Below are 21,057 nucleotides of genomic sequence, written 5' to 3' on the forward strand. Positions count from 1 at the left end.
CTGTCTGTCCCCCACTCCTCCACCCCCGTCTGTCTGTGTCTGGTTGTCTCTGTCCCCCACTCCTCCACCCCCGTCTGTCTGTGTCTGGTTGTCTGTCTGTCCCCCACTCCTCCACCCCCGTCTGTCTGTGTCTGGTTGTCTCTGTCCCCCACTCCTCCACCCCCGTCTGTCTGTGTCTGGTTGTCTCTGTCCCCCACTCCTCCACCCCCGTCTGTCTGTGTCTGGTTGTCTGTCTGTCCTCCACCTCCTCCACTCCCGTCTGTCTGTGTCTGGTTGTCTGTCTGTCCCCCACCTCCTCCACCCCCGTCTGTCTGTGTCTGGTTGTCTGTCTGTCCTCCACCTCCTCCACCCCCGTCTGTCTGTGTCTGTTTGTCTGTCTGTCCCCCACTCCTCCACCCCCGTCTGTCTGTGTCTGGTTGTCTGTCTGTCCTCCACCTCCTCCACTCCTGTCCGTCTGTGTCTGGTTGTCTGTCTGTCCCCCACTCCTCCACCTCCTCTCCCCCGTCTGTCTGTGTCTGGTTGTCTGTCTGTCCTCCACCTCCTCCACCCCTGTCTGTCTGTGTCTGGTTGTCTGTCTGTCCTCCACCTCCTCCACCCCTGTCTGTCTGTGTCTGGTTGTCTGTCTGTCCCCTACTCCTCCACCTCCTCTCCCCCTTCTGTCTGTGTCTGGTTGTCTGTCTGTCCCCCACTCCTCCACCTCCTCTCCCCCTTCTGTCTGTGTCTGGTTGTCTGTCTGTCCCCCACTCCTCCACCTCCTCTCCCCCTTCTGTCTGTGTCTGGTTGTCTGTCTGTCCCCCACTCCTCCACCTCCTCTCCCCCTTCTGTCTGTGTCTGGTTGTCTGTCTGTCCCCCACTCCTCCACCTCCTCTCCCCCTTCTGTCTGTGTCTGGTTGTCTGTCTGTCCCCCACTCCTCCACCTCCTCTCCCCTTCTGTCTGTGTCTGGTTGTCTGTCTGTCCCCCACCTCCTCTCCCCCTTCTGTCTGTGTCTGGTTGTCTGTCTGTCCCCCACTCCTCCACCTCCTCTCCCCTTCTGTCTGTGTCTGGTTGTCTGTCTGTCCACCCCCTTTACTCCTCCACTTCCTCTCATTCCCTATATTGCATAATTTGCTCCCTCCAATCCCCCTCTTTCTCTCCCTCCAATCCCCCTCTTTCTCTCCCTCCAATCCCCCTCTCTCTCTCCCTCCAATCCCCCTCTCTCTCCCTCCAATCCCCCTCTCTCTCCCTCCAATCCCCCTCTCTCTCCCTCCAATCCCCCTCCCTCTCCCTCCAATCCCCCTCTCTCTCCCTCCAATCACCCTCTCTCTCTCCCTCCAATCCCCCTCTCTCTCTCCCTCCAATCCCCCTCTCTCTCTCCCTCCAATCCCCCTCTCTCTCTCCCTCCAATCCCCCTCTCTCTCTCCCTCCAATCCCCCTCTCTCTCTCCCTCCAATCCCCCTCTCTCTCTCCCTCCAATCCCCTCTCTCTCCCTCTGTCCCCCCCTTCCTCTCCTTTTTCCCACATTATGTTACAGCCACATAAATAATCAGCAATCACTACACTATACCCCCATAATGACAAAAGCGATGTACTCAAAATAAAAAGATACTTTATTTACATACAGTGGCTTACGAAAGTATTCACCCCCTTGGCATTTTTCCTATTTTGTTGCCTTACAACCTGGAATTAAAATATAATTTTGGGGGGGTTTGTATCATTTGATTTACACAACATGCCTACCACGCAAAATATGTTTTATTGTGAAACAAACAAGAAATGAGACAACAACAAAAAAACAGAACACTTGAGCGTAACTATTCACCCCTCAAAGCCAATAGAGTTACACCAGGAATGCAATAGGCTGAGAGAAGCTGGACTGAGGGCTTGTAGGCCTACTCTATATTCTAACTATTCACCCCTCAAAGCCAATAGAGTTACACCAGGAATGCAATAGGCTGAGAGAAGCTGGACTGAGGGCTTGTAGGCCTACTCTATATTCTAACTATTCACCCCTCAAAGCCAATAGAGTTACACCAGGAATGCAATAGGCTGAGAGAAGCTGGACTGAGGGCTTGTAGGCCTACTCTATATTCTAACTATTCACCCCTCAAAGCCAATAGTGTGTAGAACCACCTTTTGCAGCAATTACAGTTGCATGTCTCTTGGGGTATGTCTCTATAAGCTTGGCACATCAAGGCAGAACTGCTCCAGCTCCTTCAAGTTGGATGGGTTCCGCTGGTGTACAGCTATATTTAAGTCATACCACAGATTCTCAATTGGATTGAGGTCTGGGCTTTGACTAGGCCTTTACAAGACATTTCAATGTTTGGACTATTTTGTTACATGAAATAAAAATAAAAATCCACTTAAATTACAGGTTGTAATGCAACAAAATAGGGAAAAAGCCAAGGTGTGAATACTTTTGCAAGGCACTGTAAGTATTCAGACCCTTTGCCATGAGACTCCAAATTTAGCTCAGGTGCATCTTTTATCCATTGATCATCCTTGAGATGTTTCTACAACTCGATTGCATTCCACCTGTATTAAATTCAATTGATTGGACATTATTTGGAAAGGCACACACCTGTCTATATAAAGGTCCCTCAGTTGACAGTGCATGTCAGAGCAAAAACCAAGCCATGAGGTCGAAGGAATTGTCCGTAGAGCTCCGAGACAGGATTGTGTCGAGGCACAGATCTGGAGAACGGAGCTCTTCAGACAATTCCTTTTGTACTCCCAGTTTATAAGCCTATGCAGAAGCTCTAACATGCATATGGGTGTCTGAATTAGTCATCACTTTTGAAAGAGCTGTCTATTTTGCTGTGTTAGGCTTTGAAACAACATCCACAATAACGGTTTCAACCTCTTCAAATTGATCATCACAGTGAGGGTTTTAAAAGCATTATACTGTTTTGATGATAAGTGTTTCATGTGATTTTCCATTGTATTTCCATTGATTTCAGAGTGGTTAGAGGGAAAATAGAGCCCTGAGTACCAGGCCATTAGCGACCTGACGGTTGTTAGCAAGTTGGGTGCTACCAACGCATGTTCAGAGTGCATAAGAGGAGATTACCGTGACTCAACGGTCACGTGGAATTTGACTGCGGTCAGGAATCTTGACTGCCAGGGTGGCGGTAAGATGATCACAGCAACAGGCCCATGTCAAAACAGTCACAGTGAAAGACCCACATCACCCTCCCCTCGGCATGACAGTGCAACTTTCCATCCCTGACTTCGGACCGACCCACAGACACACCTAAGAATCAGACACACATAATACACACACACAGAAAGGCTATGAACGCACATGGATCAGGAGAAGGAGACAGAGAGAAAGAGCGAGAGACCCACAGTGAGACAGAGAGAAGAGATAGAGAGAACATTAGACAGAAAAACAGGGAAACCCAGAGTGCATCCCCGCGTGTGCTTTCTACACCCCTAGTTATATCATCTGCACTGCTGGTCCTACATGGTTGCTCTTCTCTCTCCTTTGTCCATTTATATATCAAACAGTAGCTCACCTGGTTGCTCACATCAACAACCAACGCAGTGATGTAACATGGTGAATTGGCTAGCTAAGCCAACTCAGTGATGTAACATGGTGAATTGGCTAGCTAAGCCAACTCAGTGATGTAACATGGTGAATTGGCTAGCTAAGCCAACTCAGTGATGTAACATGGTGAATTGGCTAGCTAAGCCAACTCAGTGATGTAACATGGTGAATTGGCTAGCTAAGCCAACTCAGTGATGTAACATGGTGAATTGGCTAGCTAAGCCAACTCAGTGATGTAACATGGTGAATTGGCTAGCTAAGCCAACTCAGTGATGTAACATGGTGAATTGGCTAGCTAAGCCAACTCAGTGATGTAACATGGTGAATTGGCTAGCTAAGCCAACTCAGTGATGTAACATGGTGAATTGGCTAGCTAAGCCAACTCAGTGATGTAACATGGTGAATTGGCTAGCTAAGCCAACTCAGTGATGTAACATGGTGAATTGGCTAGCTAAGCCAACTCAGTGATGTAACATGGTGAATTGGCTAGCTAAGCCAACTCAGTGATGTAACATGGTTAATTGGCTAGCTAAGCCAACTCAGTGATGTTACATGGTGAATTGGCTAGCTAAGCCAACTCAGTGATGTAACATGGTGAATTGGCTAGCTAAGCCAACTCAGTGATGTAACATGGTGAATTGGCTAGCTAAGCCAACTCAGTGATGTAACATGGTTAATTGGCTAGCTAAGCCAACTCAGTGATGTAACATGGTTAATTGGCTAGCTAAGCCAACTCAGTGATGTAACATGGTGAATTGGCTAGCTAAGCCAACTCAGTGATGTAACATGGTTAATTGGCTAGCTAAGCCAACTCATGTTCTGTTTACAGTCTAAATCCAACCCCGATTACAAGCTATAAGAATCAAAACATGAACACTAGGATCCAGGATAAAAATCATTTAAAGTGCTTTTGGTGCAGAGTCCATCTAACGGAAAACAAGATTGTTGAGACTTAGTATAACTCCCGAACAGTCCTGGGTTGTTGAGACTTATACTATATATATATATATATAATCTATAATATATATATATATATATAGAGAGAGAGTATAACTCCCGAACAGTCCTGGGTTGTTGAGACTTATACTATATATATATATATATAATCTATAATATATATATATATATATATATAGAGAGAGTATAACTCCCGAACAGTCCTGGGTTGTTGAGACTTATACTATATATATATATATATATAGAGAGAGTATAACTCCCGAACAGTCCTGGGTTGTTGAGTGTGTTTTTAGTCTATCCAATGCAATTAAGGGTGAAGGGAGTAAAGTGGGTAGGGAAACAAGTTAAATGGATTGCAACAGAATGGATAGAAAAGGAATGGCATGAAAGAGGGGACAGACAGTGTAGTAAGTTCATGGTAGCCATGCATTTGTTTTATGAAGAACGGAAATCGTCATTAAAGCATACTGTACCTCATATTGGTGTAGGTTCCCCAGACAGCTACAAGGATGAGAGAAGGGGAAGAAAGCATTAACTAAAAGGTGCTTTTCAAAATGTCTTTCCACACAATGACATGGTGTAGCCTTAGTACGTCCACATCTCTCTCTCTCTCTCTCTCTCTCTCTCTCTCTCTCTCTCTCTCTCTCTCTCTCTCTCTCTCTCTCTCTCTCTCTCTCTCTCTCTCTCTCTCTCTCTCTCTCTCTCTCTCTCTCTCTCTCTCTCTCTCTCTCTCTCTCTCTCTCTCTCTCTCTCTCTCTCTCTCTCTCTCTCTCTCTCTCTCTCTCTCTCTCTCTCTCATCTGTTCTCTCTCTCTCTGAATCTCTCTCTCTCTCTCTCTCTCTCTCTCTCTCTCTCTCTCTCTCTCTCTCTCTCTCTCTCTCTCTTTCTCTCTCTCTCTCTCTCATATATCTGTTGATGGGGTAGTATTGGCATGGGGTTCGTGATGTTTTGACCACTTATTTGGATTCCCTCATGTCTTACTCATTGTTAGAAAATTGAATGTTAAATTAATCCTATCATTTAAAAATGGCCAATTTAGGTGCAATCAATTAGCTTAGTTTCTCAGAGTTCAAAATAGATTTCTACAAGATAATGTTGCAGGAAGGCTGATGTTATTTGTTTCTAAACTATTGGGGATCATGGATAGACAGCAGTTGTCAAGTCTTGCAATAGATTTGTAAAGCAGATATAAGTCCAATCTGTAACTTTGGTGGTAAGCAACTCCAGTGTAGATGTGGCCTTGTGTTGTAAATGACTGTCCTGTTGAAAGGTGAATTAATCTCCCAGTGTCTGGTGGAAAGCAGACTGAACCAAGTTTTCCTCTAGGATTTTGCCTGTGCTTAGCCCTATTCCGTTTCTTTTTATCCTGATAAACTCCCCATTCTATGCCAATGTCAAGCATGCCCCAAACACAAGGATTCGTTTGCATTTCATGTCATTAAAAAGTCATGTCAACCCCTATTAATTCATACTGAGTCCATGGAACTTATTATGCGATTTGTTTAGACAAATTTTACTCCAGAACTAAAATAAGCTTGTCTAAACAAAGGGGGTGAATACTTGAATACTTATATATATATATATATATATATTTTTTACAAAATAATACAAATTAAATATAAAAAATATAGTATATAGAAATATAATATATATATAGAAATAGAAGGAAAAAAACAGAATGAAATTTAATTGAATCCCACTTTGTAACGCTAAACAAAATGTGAAAAAAATCTGAGGGGGGTGAAAATAGTTCTGTTACCCTGTTCTTTAATTGGACTCCTCATGTCCTCATTATTAGGAATCATTAAGGTCCAAATCAGATGTTCGGTACTATATTTATTTACGATTATATGAATCCAATGAATTAAAATGGCCAATTTGAGTGCAATCAATTAGCTTAATTTCTCAGTGATAAAATTACATTTCAGCAAAATATTGTTTCAGAAACGCTAATCTTACCTAACTACAGAAATCTGAGATGGTAAATGTCAAAATCCTCTGTAAATACATCAATATGTCTAGGAAAAAGGAGAAATCTCCCCCAACTCTCTTTCTCTCGTTTGTGTATTTCTAAGTGTATCATATAGGTACACACACACACTTGCTACAGTATGACCTGCTAGTGGCCTGTGACAGTTTGATAGCCTTGTTCGTATGAACAGGGATACTCTGTATTCAGCTCGCCTGCAGTTCACTCTCCTCCGGTCTCCGATTCTAGCCTTCTCTTGTGCTTCTCTGCCTCACAAAACCAGGAGACACAGTCTAGTCCATTCTTGGTGCCAGGGCATGCCTGAGGCAGGCAGGGAGAGAGAGAGAGAGAGAGAGAGAGAGCGAAGGAAACAGGGAAACATGAGAGATAGCAACAGCCTACTGTTACAAATAGCCAAACTCCAGGAATCTGTAGCAATAACTGTCACTTATACTTATCTGTCATACCCATCTATTCATCTCTCTCTCCAGTCATAAACAACCCAGGGCAAGTGTGTCTCCTGCCAACCAACCTGCCGTCCAACTGGGGCTTATCTATCTGGCCTACTTGGAGTAGAGTGGCTGGCCCTGAACTTGATCTAACTCCATCTCTAGTCTCTTCCATGGCCAGCGGCTAACCTAGCTTATGCTGTATGTGTTGTCGCAGCCAGCCACTTAGTGTACAAGCAGCAGTTGGCCTTCAGGACCTCCACGCTAATGGACTAGAGCCTCAAAAGGAACGGCAGAGACATGGAGAGGGCGAGAGAGCAAGAGAGATGATATCCAAGGGAAAAACCACACTTTGTACCCTGGGACTTGGTGACAATCATACGCCGTTGACTAGCCTAAGTCTTAGCGGTGTGTGTGCGTGCACGCATGAGAGAGCGCAAAACAATAAAAGACAAAACACTTCCATTGTAGTGCCAACTGGATCAAAGTGGCTTCGGAACACCCTCAATTGTGATCGATGTCACACATTCACAACGCATTCAACCAGAATGAGTGCAAGCAAATATTGATTGAAGCATACAATGTCTTTAATTGAAAGAGGAAAAATCCTTTGCGATGGGTTGTTGAATGAGACTCCCAAGGGCAGTAAGAAGCTGTCTCACACAAACACTGGCTGACTGGGTGGCTGTTGGAGTGAGTAATTCTGAAAGTGCTAGCGGGGTATGTATGTTTTATGATTAATGACTCATGGTGTAATTGTAACAACATACAGGAACTCTAGTCCTTTTGGTCACCTGACCTAGAATTCCTCACAATCAAATACCGACCGTATTATCTCCCAAGAGAATTCTCTTCCGTTATTGTCACAGCTGTGTATAACCCACCTCAGGCCGATACCAAGGAAGGAACTTCACTGGACTCTATGCAAACTGGAAACCATATATCCTGAGGCTGCATTTATTGTAGCTGGGGACTTGAACAAAGCTAATTTGAGAACAAGGCTACCTAAATTGTATCAGCATATCATCTGTAGCACTCGCGCAGGCAAAATACTGTACCACTGTTACTCTAACTTCCGCGATGCATACAAGGCCCTCCCCTGCTCTCCTTTTGGCAAATCTGACCACGGCTCTATTTTGCTCCTCCGCTCCTATAGGCAGAAACTCAAATAGGAAACACCCGTGCTAAGGACTAGTCAATGCTGGTCTGACCAATCGGAATCCACGCTTCAAGATTGTTTTGATCAGCAGACTGGGATATGTTCCGGGTAGCCTCAGGGAATCATATTGACGTATACACTAATTCAGTGAGTGAGTTTATAAGAAAGTGTATAGGAAATGTTATACCCACTTTGACTATTAAAACCTACCTTAACCAGAAACCGAGGATAGATGCGTACCGCCGCATTTAACCATGGAAAGGCAACTGGCAATATGGCCGATACAAACAGTGTAGTTATTCCCTCCGCAAGGCAATCAAGCAAGCACAATGTGAGTAGAGAGACTAAGTGGAGTCGCAAGTCAACGGCTCAGACACGAGAGTCATCATGAAGTGCTTTGAGAGACTAGTCAAGGTTCATATCACCTCCAACTTACCGGTCACCCTAGACCCACTTCAATTTGCTTCAATTTGCTTCAATTTGCTTACCGCAGCCCCCTCCTGTACTCCCTGTTCACCCATGACTGCGTGGCATGTATGACTCAAACTCAATCATCATATTTGGGGCGGCAGCGTAGCCTAGTGGTTAGAGCGTTGGACTAGTAACCGGAAGGTTGTGAGTTCAAACCCCCGAGCTGACAAGGTACAAATCTGTCGTTCTGCCCCTGAACAGGCAGTTAACCCACTGTTCCCAGGCCGTCATTGAAAATAAGAATATGTTCTTAACTGACTTGCCTGGTTAAAAAAATATATAAAAAAATATAAAAATATTTGCAGACAAAACTGTAGTAAGGCTTGATTACCAACAATGACGAGACAGACTACATGATATGGAATTATTAAGGTCATACCAACACCTATTAGGTGTTCCTAAGGAGTTGATACAGTAAAATAATGTCTTAATGTGTTTCGGTGTCCATATGACCAAACCTCAAATAGCAAGTTGAAACTGCTTGTTTTGAGAGAAGAAGAAGTGAACTTTGTTGTTGTGTGTCAAAGGGGGAGGAGTTTGGTATGAGTGGGAAGGTGCACACTTCGCACAGCACAGAAGTAGACGAGAACAAAAATAATGAAACAATCATAAAAACAGAAACTTAATTCTTGTGATACGGGCAATTGGTTCATTGCGCCAAATTAACCTAATGACCCTTACGAAAAAAGTGTGCAGTAAGAGTGCAGTGTAAGTAACTGCAGTATGCAGCAAATACTGGGTCCAAAATACCAGTCGACTCAACTGCAGTTACTGCACTTTTACTGCAGTTTCAAAACGGCAATCTTTTTTTGTAAGGGTTTGCCCAGCCCTAGTCCTAAGAGCAGCTGGGACTTTACTCTTCCTCCAAAACCCTGGCAACTTTCCAAAGGCCACACTCAGTGGCTAATTGGAAAATACATGTTCAAATAAAAATAATTGAATGAATCTTCTTCTGTGAATGTGACTGTGTGTTTTTTCAATTTGATCCATTTAAAAGGCCAGGGTATGTGATTATAATGAGATGGGTTCCAATGTTCTCTTAATTCAGAGGTTTTGTTTTTTTACATGAGCTGTGGAGAACAAAGCAGTAGGCAGTAGCATTAGGCCTAGAGGCAAAAACAAAACAAGTGTAACAACAACAAGCCTAATTAACACCCAGATACTGCCACACTTTTTATTTTAGGCAAAATATGAATCCCTACGCTTCCAAGGCTAACTCCTAAACAAATCTCTAAAAATATGTGAAAAACTATAACTAGCTTTACATCCCCATCTTCCCTGTCCAGATAGACACCCTGGTAAACAGCTGGCCAGGGGACAGCAGCCAGCCTGGTTGTGCCTCGTCAATACTGGATGTCTCTGCTCTGCTCCAGAGCCCTGTGACTGGCATTTTGTAGAGAATGGAGCAGAGGACCGTGTCAGTGTCGATCTTTGTCTACTCTATAGAAAATCAATTGGAGGAGTGGACTGTAGGAGGGCAGCGACAGGCAAGAGAATTGACGGATTTGGGGCACTTCTGGAAAAAGTATCAATAAAATCTCTCTTCTAAATTATCTTGAAAGGATTGGCATGATGACAACAAGTACACAACAGAAGTAAGAATTCTCAGACAAAGGCTTGTTAAGTAAGGACAGTAAAGTAGGACCCAAACTAAAACTTAATAGCAAGTCACCATTAAGTTGTTCTACTACAGCTAGTAGTGATGTCATTTCTATGACTGATCAAAAATCATTTTCTCGTGCTCTCTTTGGTCTCTCTGCAGCAGACATATAGTGAGCAATACGTTTGGAACATCAAATTGCAAGCAGTATCGAATCGCAATACATATAGAATCAAATCATATGCTATTAGTCCATTGTAAACTACGGGTGAAGACTAACAGTGAAATTTTTACTTACGGGGGCCCTTTCCAACAAACCAGAGAGAGCGAAAATAGAGATATAATAGACAAGTAATAATAAATACACAATGAGTAATGACAACTTGGCTATATAGACAGCGTACCAGTACAGAGTCCATGTGCCGGGGTACGAGGTACATGAGGTACATAAGTACAGTTGAAGTCGGAACATTACATACACTTAGGTTGGAGTCATTAATTTTTCAACCACTCCACACATTTCTTGATAACAAACATTTCTAGATGTCCAAACAAGTCTGTTAGGACATCTACTTCGTGCATGACACAAGTCATTTTTCCAACAATTGCTTACAGATGGTGAATTATAAGTGAAATAATCTTTCACAACTCCGGTGGGTCGGAAGTTTACATACACTAAGTTGACTGTGCCTTACAACAGCTTGGGAAATTCCAGAATATGATGTCATGGCTTTAGAAGCTTCTGATAGGCTGATTGACATCATTTGAGTCAATTGGAGGTGTACCTGTGGATGTATTTCAAGGCCTACCGTCAAACTCAGTGCCTCTTTGCTTGACATCATGGGAAAATCAAAAGAAATCAGCCAACAACTCAGAAAAAAATGGTAGACCTCCAAAATGTCTGGTTCATTCTTGGAAGCAATTTCCAAATGCCTGAAGGTACCACGTTCATCTGTACAAACAATAGTATGCAAGTATAAACACCATGGGACCACGCAGTCGTCATACCGCTCAGGAAGGAGATGCATTCTGTCTCCTAGAGATGAACACACTTTGGTGCGAAAAGTGCAAATCAATCCCAGAACAACAGCAAAGGTCCTTATGAAGATGCTGGAGGAAACCGGAAAAAAAGTATCTATATCCACAGTAAAACGAGTCCTATATCAACATAACTTGAAAGGCTGCTCAGCAAGGAAAAAGCCACTACAAAAAAGCCAGACTATGGTTTGCAACTGCACATGGGGACAAAAATCATACTTCTTGGAGAAATGTCCTCTGGTCTGATGAAACAAAAATAGAACTGTTCGGCCATAATGACCATCATTATGTTTAGAGAAAAAGGGGTATCTTGCAAGCCGAAGACACTAGAGGGAAGTGCGTAGTGTACATCACAGGGGCTAACCTGCCTGCCATCCAGGACCTCTACACCAGGCAATGTCAGAGGAAGGCCCTAAAAATTGTCAAAGACCCCAGCAACCCTAGTCGTAGACTGTTCTCTCTACTACCACATGGCAAGCGGTACCGGAGTGCCAAGTCTAGGACAAAAAGGCTTCTCAGAACCCCCCAACCCCTCTTTTTACGCTGCTGCTACTCTCTGTTTATCATATATGCATAGTCACTTTAACTATACATTTATGTACATACTACCTCAATTGGGCTGACAAACCAGTGCTCCTGCAAAATGGCTAACCGGGCTATCTGCATTGTGTCCCGTCACCCACCAACCCCTCTTTTACGCTATTGCTGCTCTCTGTTCATCATATATGCATAGTCACTTTAACCATATCTACATGTACATACTACCTTAATCAGCCTGACTAACCGGTGTTTGTATGTAGCCTCAATACTTTTATAGCCTTGCAACTGTATATAGCCTGTCTTTTTACTGTTGTTTTATTTCTTTACATACCTATTGTTCATCTAATACCTTTTTTGTACTATTGGTTAGAGCATGTAAGTAAGCATTTCACTACACCTGTTGTATTCGGCGCACGTGACAAATATTTGTACGTGAAAGATGTTTGTGATGAAAGAAATAAAAGCTGAAAGAAATACTTCTCTACTATTCTTAAAATAAAGTGGTGATCCTAACTGACCTAAAACAGGGAATTTTTATTAGGATTAAATATCAGGAATTGTGAAAAACTGAGTTTAAATGTATTTGGCTAAGGTGTATGTAGCACCCACCACTGCGACCTGTATGCTCTAGTCGGCTGGCCCTCGCTACATGTTCGTCGCCAGACCCACTGGCTCCAGGTCATCCACAAGTCTATGCTAGGTAAAGCTCCGCCTTATCTCAGTTCACTGGTCACGATGGCAACACCCACCCGTAGCACGCGCTCCAGCAGATGTATCTCACTGATCATCCCTAAAGCCAAAACCTCATCTGGCCGCCTTTCCTTCCAATTCTCTGCTGCGACATGAACAAATTGCAACAATCTCTGAAGTTGGAGACTTTTATCTCCCTCACCAACTTTAAACATCTTCTATCTGAGCAGCTAACCGATCGCTGCAGCTGTACATTGTCCATCGGTAAATAGCCCACCCAATTTAAATACCTCATCCCCAAAATGTTTTTATTTTATTTACTTTTCTGCTCTTTTGCAACACCAGTATCTATACCTGCACATGTTCATCTGATCATTTATCACTCCAGTGTTAATCTGCTAAATTGTAATTATTCACTCCTATGGCCTATTTATTGCCTACCTCCTCATGCATTTTGCACACAATGTATATAGATTCTTTTTTTCTGCTATGTTATTGACTTGTTTATTGTTTACTCCATGTGTAACTGTGTTGTTGTCTGTTCACACTGCTATGCTTTATCTTGGCCAGGTCACAGTGAGAACTTGTTCTCAACTAGCCTACCTGGTTAAATAAAAAAATAAAAAAATGTTAACTTCCGACTTCAACTGTACATATACAGTGCCTTCAGAAAGTATTCACACCCCTTGACTTGTTCCACATTCTGTTGTGTTACAGACTCATTTTTAAATGGATTAAATTCAGATTGTTTTGTCACCGGTTTATACACACTACCTTACAATGTCAAAGTGGAATTATGTTTTTTGAAATTGTAACAAATTAAATTAAATATTTAAAGCTGAAATATCTTGAGTCAATAAGAATGCAAACCCTTTGTTATGGCAAGCCTAAATAAGTTCAGAAGTAAACATTTGCTTAACAAGTCACATAAGTTCCATGGACTCACTCTGTGTGCAAGAATAGTCTTTAACTTGATTTTTGAATGACAACCTCAACTCTGTACCCCATACATACAGATGGTCCCTCAGTCAATGGCAAGGTCCCTCAGTCAATGGCAAGGTCCCTCAGTCAAGCAGTGAATTTCAAACAGATTCAACAACAAAGACCAGGGAGGTTTTCCAATGCCTCACAAAGAACATATTGGTAGGCGAGTAAAAATAAAAAAGCAGACATTGAATATCCCTTTAAGCATGGTGAAGTTATTAATTCCACTTTGGATGGTGTCTCAATACACCCAGTCACTACAAAGATACAGGCGTCCTTCCCAACTCAGTTGCCGGGGATGAAGGAAACCGCTCAGGAATTTCGCTATGAGGCCAATGGTGATTTTAAACGTAGAGTTTAATTTCTGTGGATGTTAACCTGTTTCAGGAATTGTAAGAATGTCAATACATATCGGGGACCTAAGTAAAGTGATAATATTGCATCTTTAGGTCCCTGGCAGTTCTATCACTGAATGGGACTAGTGTACTCTGCTCACACCCTCAAACAACCCTCCCAGTCATAGAGCTATGAAGGGGAAATAACAAGGCCTATAGCCTTCTATTGATTAGACCTATAGTGTTATTCATGTGAGAGCGCTCTGACCCTGCCCATTGACCTTCCAGCAGTAGAGACTTGAGATGAGACCCATATTAGCCTACTCACTGCACTCATACTCCATTGCATAGACACTCAGGATTAAATATTCAGACCGTTAGACCTGAATTGTCTTCATCGTCATTACCACCATAACTAGTCACCACCACCATCATCAAAACTAGCATCACCAGCATTATTGTCATCCTGATTATTGTAAGTAAGTGGGATACTACCGCCTACTTTTCAGGCCATTTTGGCAATGTAAACAAAAGTTAGTCTTGCCATTAAAGCCTGTTGTTGGATTCGAGAGACTGAGAACCAGACACAAGAGGTATTGATTGAGCTGGGCAACTGCAACACAGTAGGCCGACACAATAGTATTGCAGACATACTGTACTCACAGGCAATGTAGGCGATCAAAGCGAGGGCGACCAGTAGCTTCATCATCCTTCTGTTTAGTCCTGAGATCACCCAGATGATCCGCTTCATCATCTGCTCAATGCAACATCGAACCCGGAAGCACGCGAGGCTCCGGTTTATAACATTTCAGAACTATGGACGCGCGCTCATTCTAGATTAAGACTTGTTTTGAAAATCTAATAAATATCCTGCTAAAGGAACACTTTTTAGCTAGTATATTACAAGCAGGAATTAGGCACCTACGACTGGACAGAGGTTCGTTCATACGTGGCTACCTCCTGTCCTGTAAAAGCACAGCTAATTGTTAGCTAGTTAGCTTAGTATGCTATGTTAAACTCACTGCCACTTGTGGCTATTCTACTCTCTGGGTCGTAGTACGTCTTTCATTATCAATGCCGCAAACCCTCGCCAGTTCTCAATTCAAAATGTACTTAATACACACAGTAGATTTCTGTACAACCACTGAATATTAGCTAGCTAGCTATCTATCTGCCTGGTCACACACAACATTAGCAATTTCTTGATGAGCGAGACCTGCTATCTTTCATTACCATTACTTCCGCATAGTTTTCTAAAACATAACAACCTTATAATCAAAACAAGTTAGGAAGAAATATAATATCTTCCTAATGTTTAACTTATCCGGATAAAATTGTGCGAAATTCAGAGTTTATTCCCCTACTTGGCCGATAGCTGTCCAGGGTGATCGAGTATTCCTGACCTTGATTGAGCAGCCTGCCGCGATAGCACATATTCAACCTCTGATTTTGTAAGTGAAGACGTGGCATTTTTTGCATTTATCTGCGTACATACATATCTTAGAATGATATTATACATGTACAATATTACCACCCAAAAGTTACAACTTCTCTATTTAAAAAACAAATCGCGATAGAGTATGATGAACTTTAACCTTAGGCGTTAATCACGCAGAGAATGTCGATCACAGAATCATTCACCGCATGCACAGTGGCTCATTCATAAACCTATGCACAGTTGAGTAATTGTCCACACCCATTCAAGGAGCTTCTCTGTTCCACGCGTCATTATAAAATATATTTTCTTTCCCCTGTCTATACTCGTAAGCGTCTTACGATGGTCCTAGTACCCCTGGTTGGGACCAACTGCTTTAGTTCATGGTGGCTGCTTTTTTAAAGGAGACATTACTGTCTGGTGGTGATGTGGATGTGTGTTCTCTGTGGAAAGTGATCCAGTTTTAACACTGGGTCTATTGCAATGAACATAAAAAAGAAAAGGAACTAGCTATGAAGTCAAGACATTGAATAGATCTTCAGCAAAGCAGAATGAGATTAAGTGTTTTCTGAATATCACTTCTACACAGAGAGAGGTTGTGTGTTTATATAACCTTCATATCTATTACATTTATATTTGCAGAATAACACTTAATGAATGATCCGTGGTTCGATTATTTCAACAGATAACAAATTAAACCTATCTATGATTAAGCCATTTTATTTCCTACAGTGATATTTTCAACTCCAGAGTTATAGTTACAGTGCATTCGGAAAGTATTCAGATCCCTTCACCTTTTCCACCTTTTGTTACATTACAGCCTTATTCTACAATTGATTATATTTCCCCCCCATCAGTCTACACACAATGCCTCATAATGACAAAGCAAAAATAGTTTTTTTGAAATTTGTGCAAATGTATAATTATTATTATTTTTACTGAAATATTACATCTACATAAGTATTCAGACCATCTACTTAGTACTTTGTTAATGCACCTTTGGCAGCAATTACAGCCTTGAGTCTTCTTAGGTATTATGCTGCAAGCTTAGCACACCTGTATTTGGGGAGTTTCTCCCATTCTTCTCTGCAGATCCTCTCAAGTTCTGTCAGGTTGGACGGAGAGCGTTGCTGAACAGCTATTTTCAGGTCTCTCCAGAGATGTTTGTTCGGGTCCAAATCCAGGCTCTGGCTGGGCAACTTAAGGACATTCAGTCATTTGTCCCGAAGCCACTCCTGCGTTGTCTTGGCTGTGTGCTTAGGGTCGTTGTCCTGTTGGAAGGCGAACCGTCGCCCCAGTCTGGGGTCCTGAGAGCAGTTTTTCATCAAGTATCTCCGTTCTTTGCTCCAGTCATCTTTCCATTGATCCTGACTGGTCTCCTAGTCCATGCCGCTGAAAAACATCCTAATAGCATGATGCCGCCATGACCGTGCTTCACAGTAGGGATGGTGACAGGTTTCCTCCAGACGTGGCACTTGGCATTCAGGTCAGAGTTCAATCTTGGTTTCCTCAGACCAGAGAATCTTGTTTCTCATGGTTTGAGAGTCTTTAGATGTATTTTGGCAACCTCCAAGTGGGCTGTCATGTGCCTTTTACTGAGTGGTGGTTTCCATCTGGCCACTACCATAAAGGCCTAATTGATGGAGTGCTGCAGAGATGGTTGTCTTTCTGGAAGGTTCTCTTTCTGGAAAGAGAGAATTAGAGAGAGCATATGTGGGGTGGCCCGTCCTCTTCTGGCTGTGCCGGGTGGAGATTATAACAGAACATGGCCAAGATGTTCAAATGTTCATAAATGACCAGCATGGTCGAATAATAGTAAGGCAGAACAGTTGAAACTGGAGCAGAAGCATGGCCAGGTGGACTGGGGACAGCAAGGAGTCATCATGTCAGGTAGTCCTGGGGCATGGTCCTAGGGCTCAGGTCCTCCGAGAGAGAGAAAGAAAGAAGGAGAGAATTAGAGAACGCACACTTAGATTCACACAGGACACAGAATAGGACAGGAGAAGTAATCCAGATATAACAAACCCTAGACCCTAGCCCCCCGACACAAACTACTGCAGCATAAATACTGGAGGCTGAGACAGGAGGGGACAGGAGACACTGTGGCCCCATCCGAGGACACCCCCGGACAGGGCCAAACAGGAAGTATATAACCCCACCCACTTTGCCAAAGCACAGCCCCCACACCACTAGAGGGAAATCTTCAACCACCAACTTACCATCCTGAGACAAGGCTGAGTATAGCCCACAAAGATCTCCGCCACGGCACAGCCCAAGTGGGGGGGGGGCGCCAACCCAGACAGGATGACCACAACAGTGAATCAACCCACTCAGGTGACGCACCCCCTGCAGGGACGGCATGAGAGAGCCCCAGTAAGCCAGTGACTCAGCCCCTGTAATAGGGTTAGAGGCAGAGAATCCCAGTGGAAAGAGGGGAACTGGCCAGGCAGAGACAGCAAGGGCGGTTTGTTGCTCCAGGGCCTTTCCGTTCACCTTCCCACTCCTGGGCCAGACTACACTCAATCATATGACTCACTGAAGAAATTAGTCTTCAGTAAAGACTTAAAGGTTGAGACCGAGTTTGCTTCTCTGACATGGATAGGCAGACCGTTCCATAAAAATGGAGCTCTATAGGAGAAAGCCCTGCCTCCAGCTGTTTGCTTAGAACATCCTAGGGACAATTAGGAGGCCAGGTCCTAATCCAGGCACTTGACCGTAGCTGCAACGCTGTAGGCTGGGCTCCCTGCCTGTGCCATTAAACCCCAAATCATCCAGAAGATAGGTAGTGTTCAAGCCCATGTAATTCCTTTCTCCACTGGGTTAGCAGTAAAACCTTGCCTACGGAGCTAAAATCAGCCCAGGCTTTGACAGGAAGGGCCAGTGTCAGAGAGGCCTCCCTACCACTGGAGTAATATGATCAAAACTTTTTTGGTTCTAGTGGAACAAATTCTAGCCAGACAGCGTCAATTTAGCACTAACTGAAGTCAGGCAGTCGCTCTGGAGCGTCTGCTAAATGACTTAAATGTAAATGTAAATAGGAGAAAGCCCTGCCTCCATCCGTCCCCATAGGTAGGAGCAAGCCCATGTAATTCTTTGTAGGTTAGCAGTAAAACCTTAAAATCAGCCCTTGCTTTGACAGGAAGCCAGTGGCGATCAATTTTTTGTCAGGGATTTACGGGGCGTGTCGGGGATTTAATGTCACCTGGGTCAGCTCTCCATACTCGTCCTGAGGTGCATGCTAGTCGTCTGGTGAAGACTGTGCCAGCCTCACGCACCAGGCCTCCTGTGCACCTCCCGAGCCCTGCACGTCCTGTGCCAGCTCAGCGCTACAGCGCTCCTAGCCGTGCTAACCGTGGCGGGCATTGTACTGGTCAGGCACCGTGTTATGCGGTGTCCCCAGTATGCGTGCTTAGCCCGTTGCACTACATCCCAGCTCCCCACATCTGCCGGGCTAGGGTGAAGATCCAGCCAGCGTGGATGGTACCTGCTCTCGAGATCTCCAGTGCGCCTTTACGGTCCGGTCTATCCAGTGCCACCTCCACGCACCAGCCCCCCGCACCAGGTTGTCTCTCCGTTTTTTGCCTACAGGTGCTCCCGTCTGTCCTGCGTTGCTAGAGTTTCCCGTCTGTCCTGAGCCGCCAGAGTCTCTCGTCTGTCCTGAGCCACCAGAGTCTCCCGTCTGTCCTGAGCCGCCAGGGTCTCCCGTCTGTCCTGAGCCACCAGAGTCTCCCGTCTGTCCTGAGCCGCCAGGGTCTCCCGTCTGTCCTGAGCCGCCAGAGTCTCCCGTCTGTCCTGAGCCGCCAGAGCCGCCAGTCAGCCAGGAACCGCCAGAGCCACCAGTCAGCCAGGAGCTACCCCTCAGTCCTGAGCTACCCGTCAGTCCTGAGCTACCTCTCAGTCCTGAGCTACCTCTCAGTCCCCCTCAGTCCTGAGGTACCCCTCAGTCCAGAAGTGTCCTTCAGTCCAGAGCAGCCCCTCAGTCCAGTGGGGCCCTTTAGCAGGGTTGCCAGTCCTAGGTCGGCGGCAAAGGTCGCTGCTCAAAGGACGCTACTAAGGTGGACTAAGACTATGGTGGAGTGGGGGCCAAGTCCAGCGCCAGAGCCGTCACCGCGGACAGATTCCCACCCAGACCCTTCCCTATAGGTTCAGGTTTTGCCGCCGGAGTCCACACCTTGGGGTGGGGGGGTGTTCTCTGTTCATTAAATTCACGATGAGAACATACCACGCCGCATTTTGGTCCTCCGATCCTTCCAACCACTCCTCGACGATCGTGACATTTCTTCCTTTCTTGGGAGTTTTTTATTTATTTTTGGATTATGTGGATTATTGTTACTGTTTATATACTGCACTGTTTGTGCTTGAAACATAATAATTTCGCTGCACTTGCGATCTTCAATTCTGTATACGTAAATAATCAACTTTAATTTGATTTAATCCATTGCTGAAGAACATTATTTGTGCAGGGCTCCCTTGTAAAATATACCTTGGTCTTAATGGTACTCCACGCTGATAGGATGAAGGTCAAATAAAGTATTTTGAAAATGTTTTTGTCCATAAATATCATTTGCAATGCCTTATCACATTAGCCTTATGTGGGCCAATATATTGAGTGCGGTTTTATACATGCATGATATTCCCTGCCTATGGCAGCAGTGGGAAGTCCATTTCAGCTCTGCTCTGACTGCTACCTCATTCACCTACCTCTCTCTGTCCTGGGTTTACCCTCTGGGGATTAAGAGACAGAGTAGGAATGAGTGTTGAGTAAGAGTTGTCTTCGTCTTCAACATTGTTTGGTGAAGAGCTGAGAAGGGCACTTGTGGAGGACCGGTGGTGAAGAACATTCAGGGAAACAGTGAAACAGGCGAACGATATCATTAGCGACGGAGACATGGAACGCTGGTGAACTTCAGAGTCCATGCTGTATTCAACCCTCCTCGTTGTGTTGTGACCATCCATCAGGAGGGGCCAGAATTGTGTCTGGAGAGCCATTATATTAAACCCTTAACAAACGTAGAACATCAAGTATGCTTCAACATATCAACTCATCGTAATCTTAGTTGTATCAGGTGTGTTTGCGCTGGGTTGGAAGAAAACCTGCGTTTCCTAGTGTGATATTTTCCAATGTGAAAATGTTCTAATGCAACATCATAGAAAGAATCGCTCACAAATAGTTAATACACGCAAGCACACACGATAACACTTGCATGACTGTATTCATCTTCACCTTGAAACCAGGCCAGCCATAATATAAAATAAACTATAGAACTGAACATAAGGACTCTCATCTAAAATGTAATTACACTGTAAGAGAAGTAAGAAGTCTCAAGAATGGGTACATCAAGCACTGCTCCAGCACCCCTGAAACCCAGGTGTAATAAGCAAGCTGCTGCTGTCGCATTTCTCTCAGATGTGTCATTTACAAACCACACATGTTGAGCCTTTGTACAGAACATGCCCTAAACTACTGAGAATAAAAATCTATTCACTAAATTATGATCCAGGTTGCTTTATTGAGAGGTAATGCATTACCAGTTAGGTAGCTGGCTTTTTCTATATATGAATCAAGCAGCCCACCTTAATCACACACACTTCAAATTTGCAGACATTTGTTGTGACAGTTTTGGCAGGACAGGAGGGGAAACAAATGATGTCAGTCTCTTTTCAAAGTCATGGATTGTGTGGTAAGATTGTCACTTGACTGGTGGTATTTAAAAACACACATAAACACGTCACCTACACTGACTTGCATTGATGTGAAATGCATATGTTTAATCTCAAACACACACACACACACACACACACACACACACACACACACACACACACGCCTATTTACTCCCATTTATTTCTTGGCTTCTGCTCGGCTTCCCGCTGCGAGGCAGGTGTTTGATTTAATTTGT

General features: G+C 44.0%; 1 protein-coding gene across 1 annotated transcript in view; it reads right to left on the bottom strand.

Moving 5' to 3' along the window:
- uxs1 (UDP-glucuronate decarboxylase 1) overlaps positions 1–15,247 on the bottom strand; it is a 101,287-nt gene extending 86,040 nt beyond the window's left edge. Inside the window, exons 1-2 of the mRNA XM_046363743.1 lie at positions 14,386–15,247; positions 4,961–4,988 (exon numbers count right to left, since the gene is read on the bottom strand). Of these exons, the coding sequence (XP_046219699.1) occupies positions 4,961–4,988; positions 14,386–14,476 (119 nt within the window). The 5' untranslated portion in view covers positions 14,477–15,247. The remainder of the gene's footprint in view (positions 1–4,960; positions 4,989–14,385) is intronic.
- Between the last annotated feature and the right edge of the window lie 5,810 nt (positions 15,248–21,057).

The sequence above is a fragment of the Oncorhynchus gorbuscha genome, linkage group LG09 (assembly GCF_021184085.1).
Source record: "Oncorhynchus gorbuscha isolate QuinsamMale2020 ecotype Even-year linkage group LG09, OgorEven_v1.0, whole genome shotgun sequence".
Lineage (NCBI taxonomy): Eukaryota > Metazoa > Chordata > Actinopteri > Salmoniformes > Salmonidae > Oncorhynchus > Oncorhynchus gorbuscha.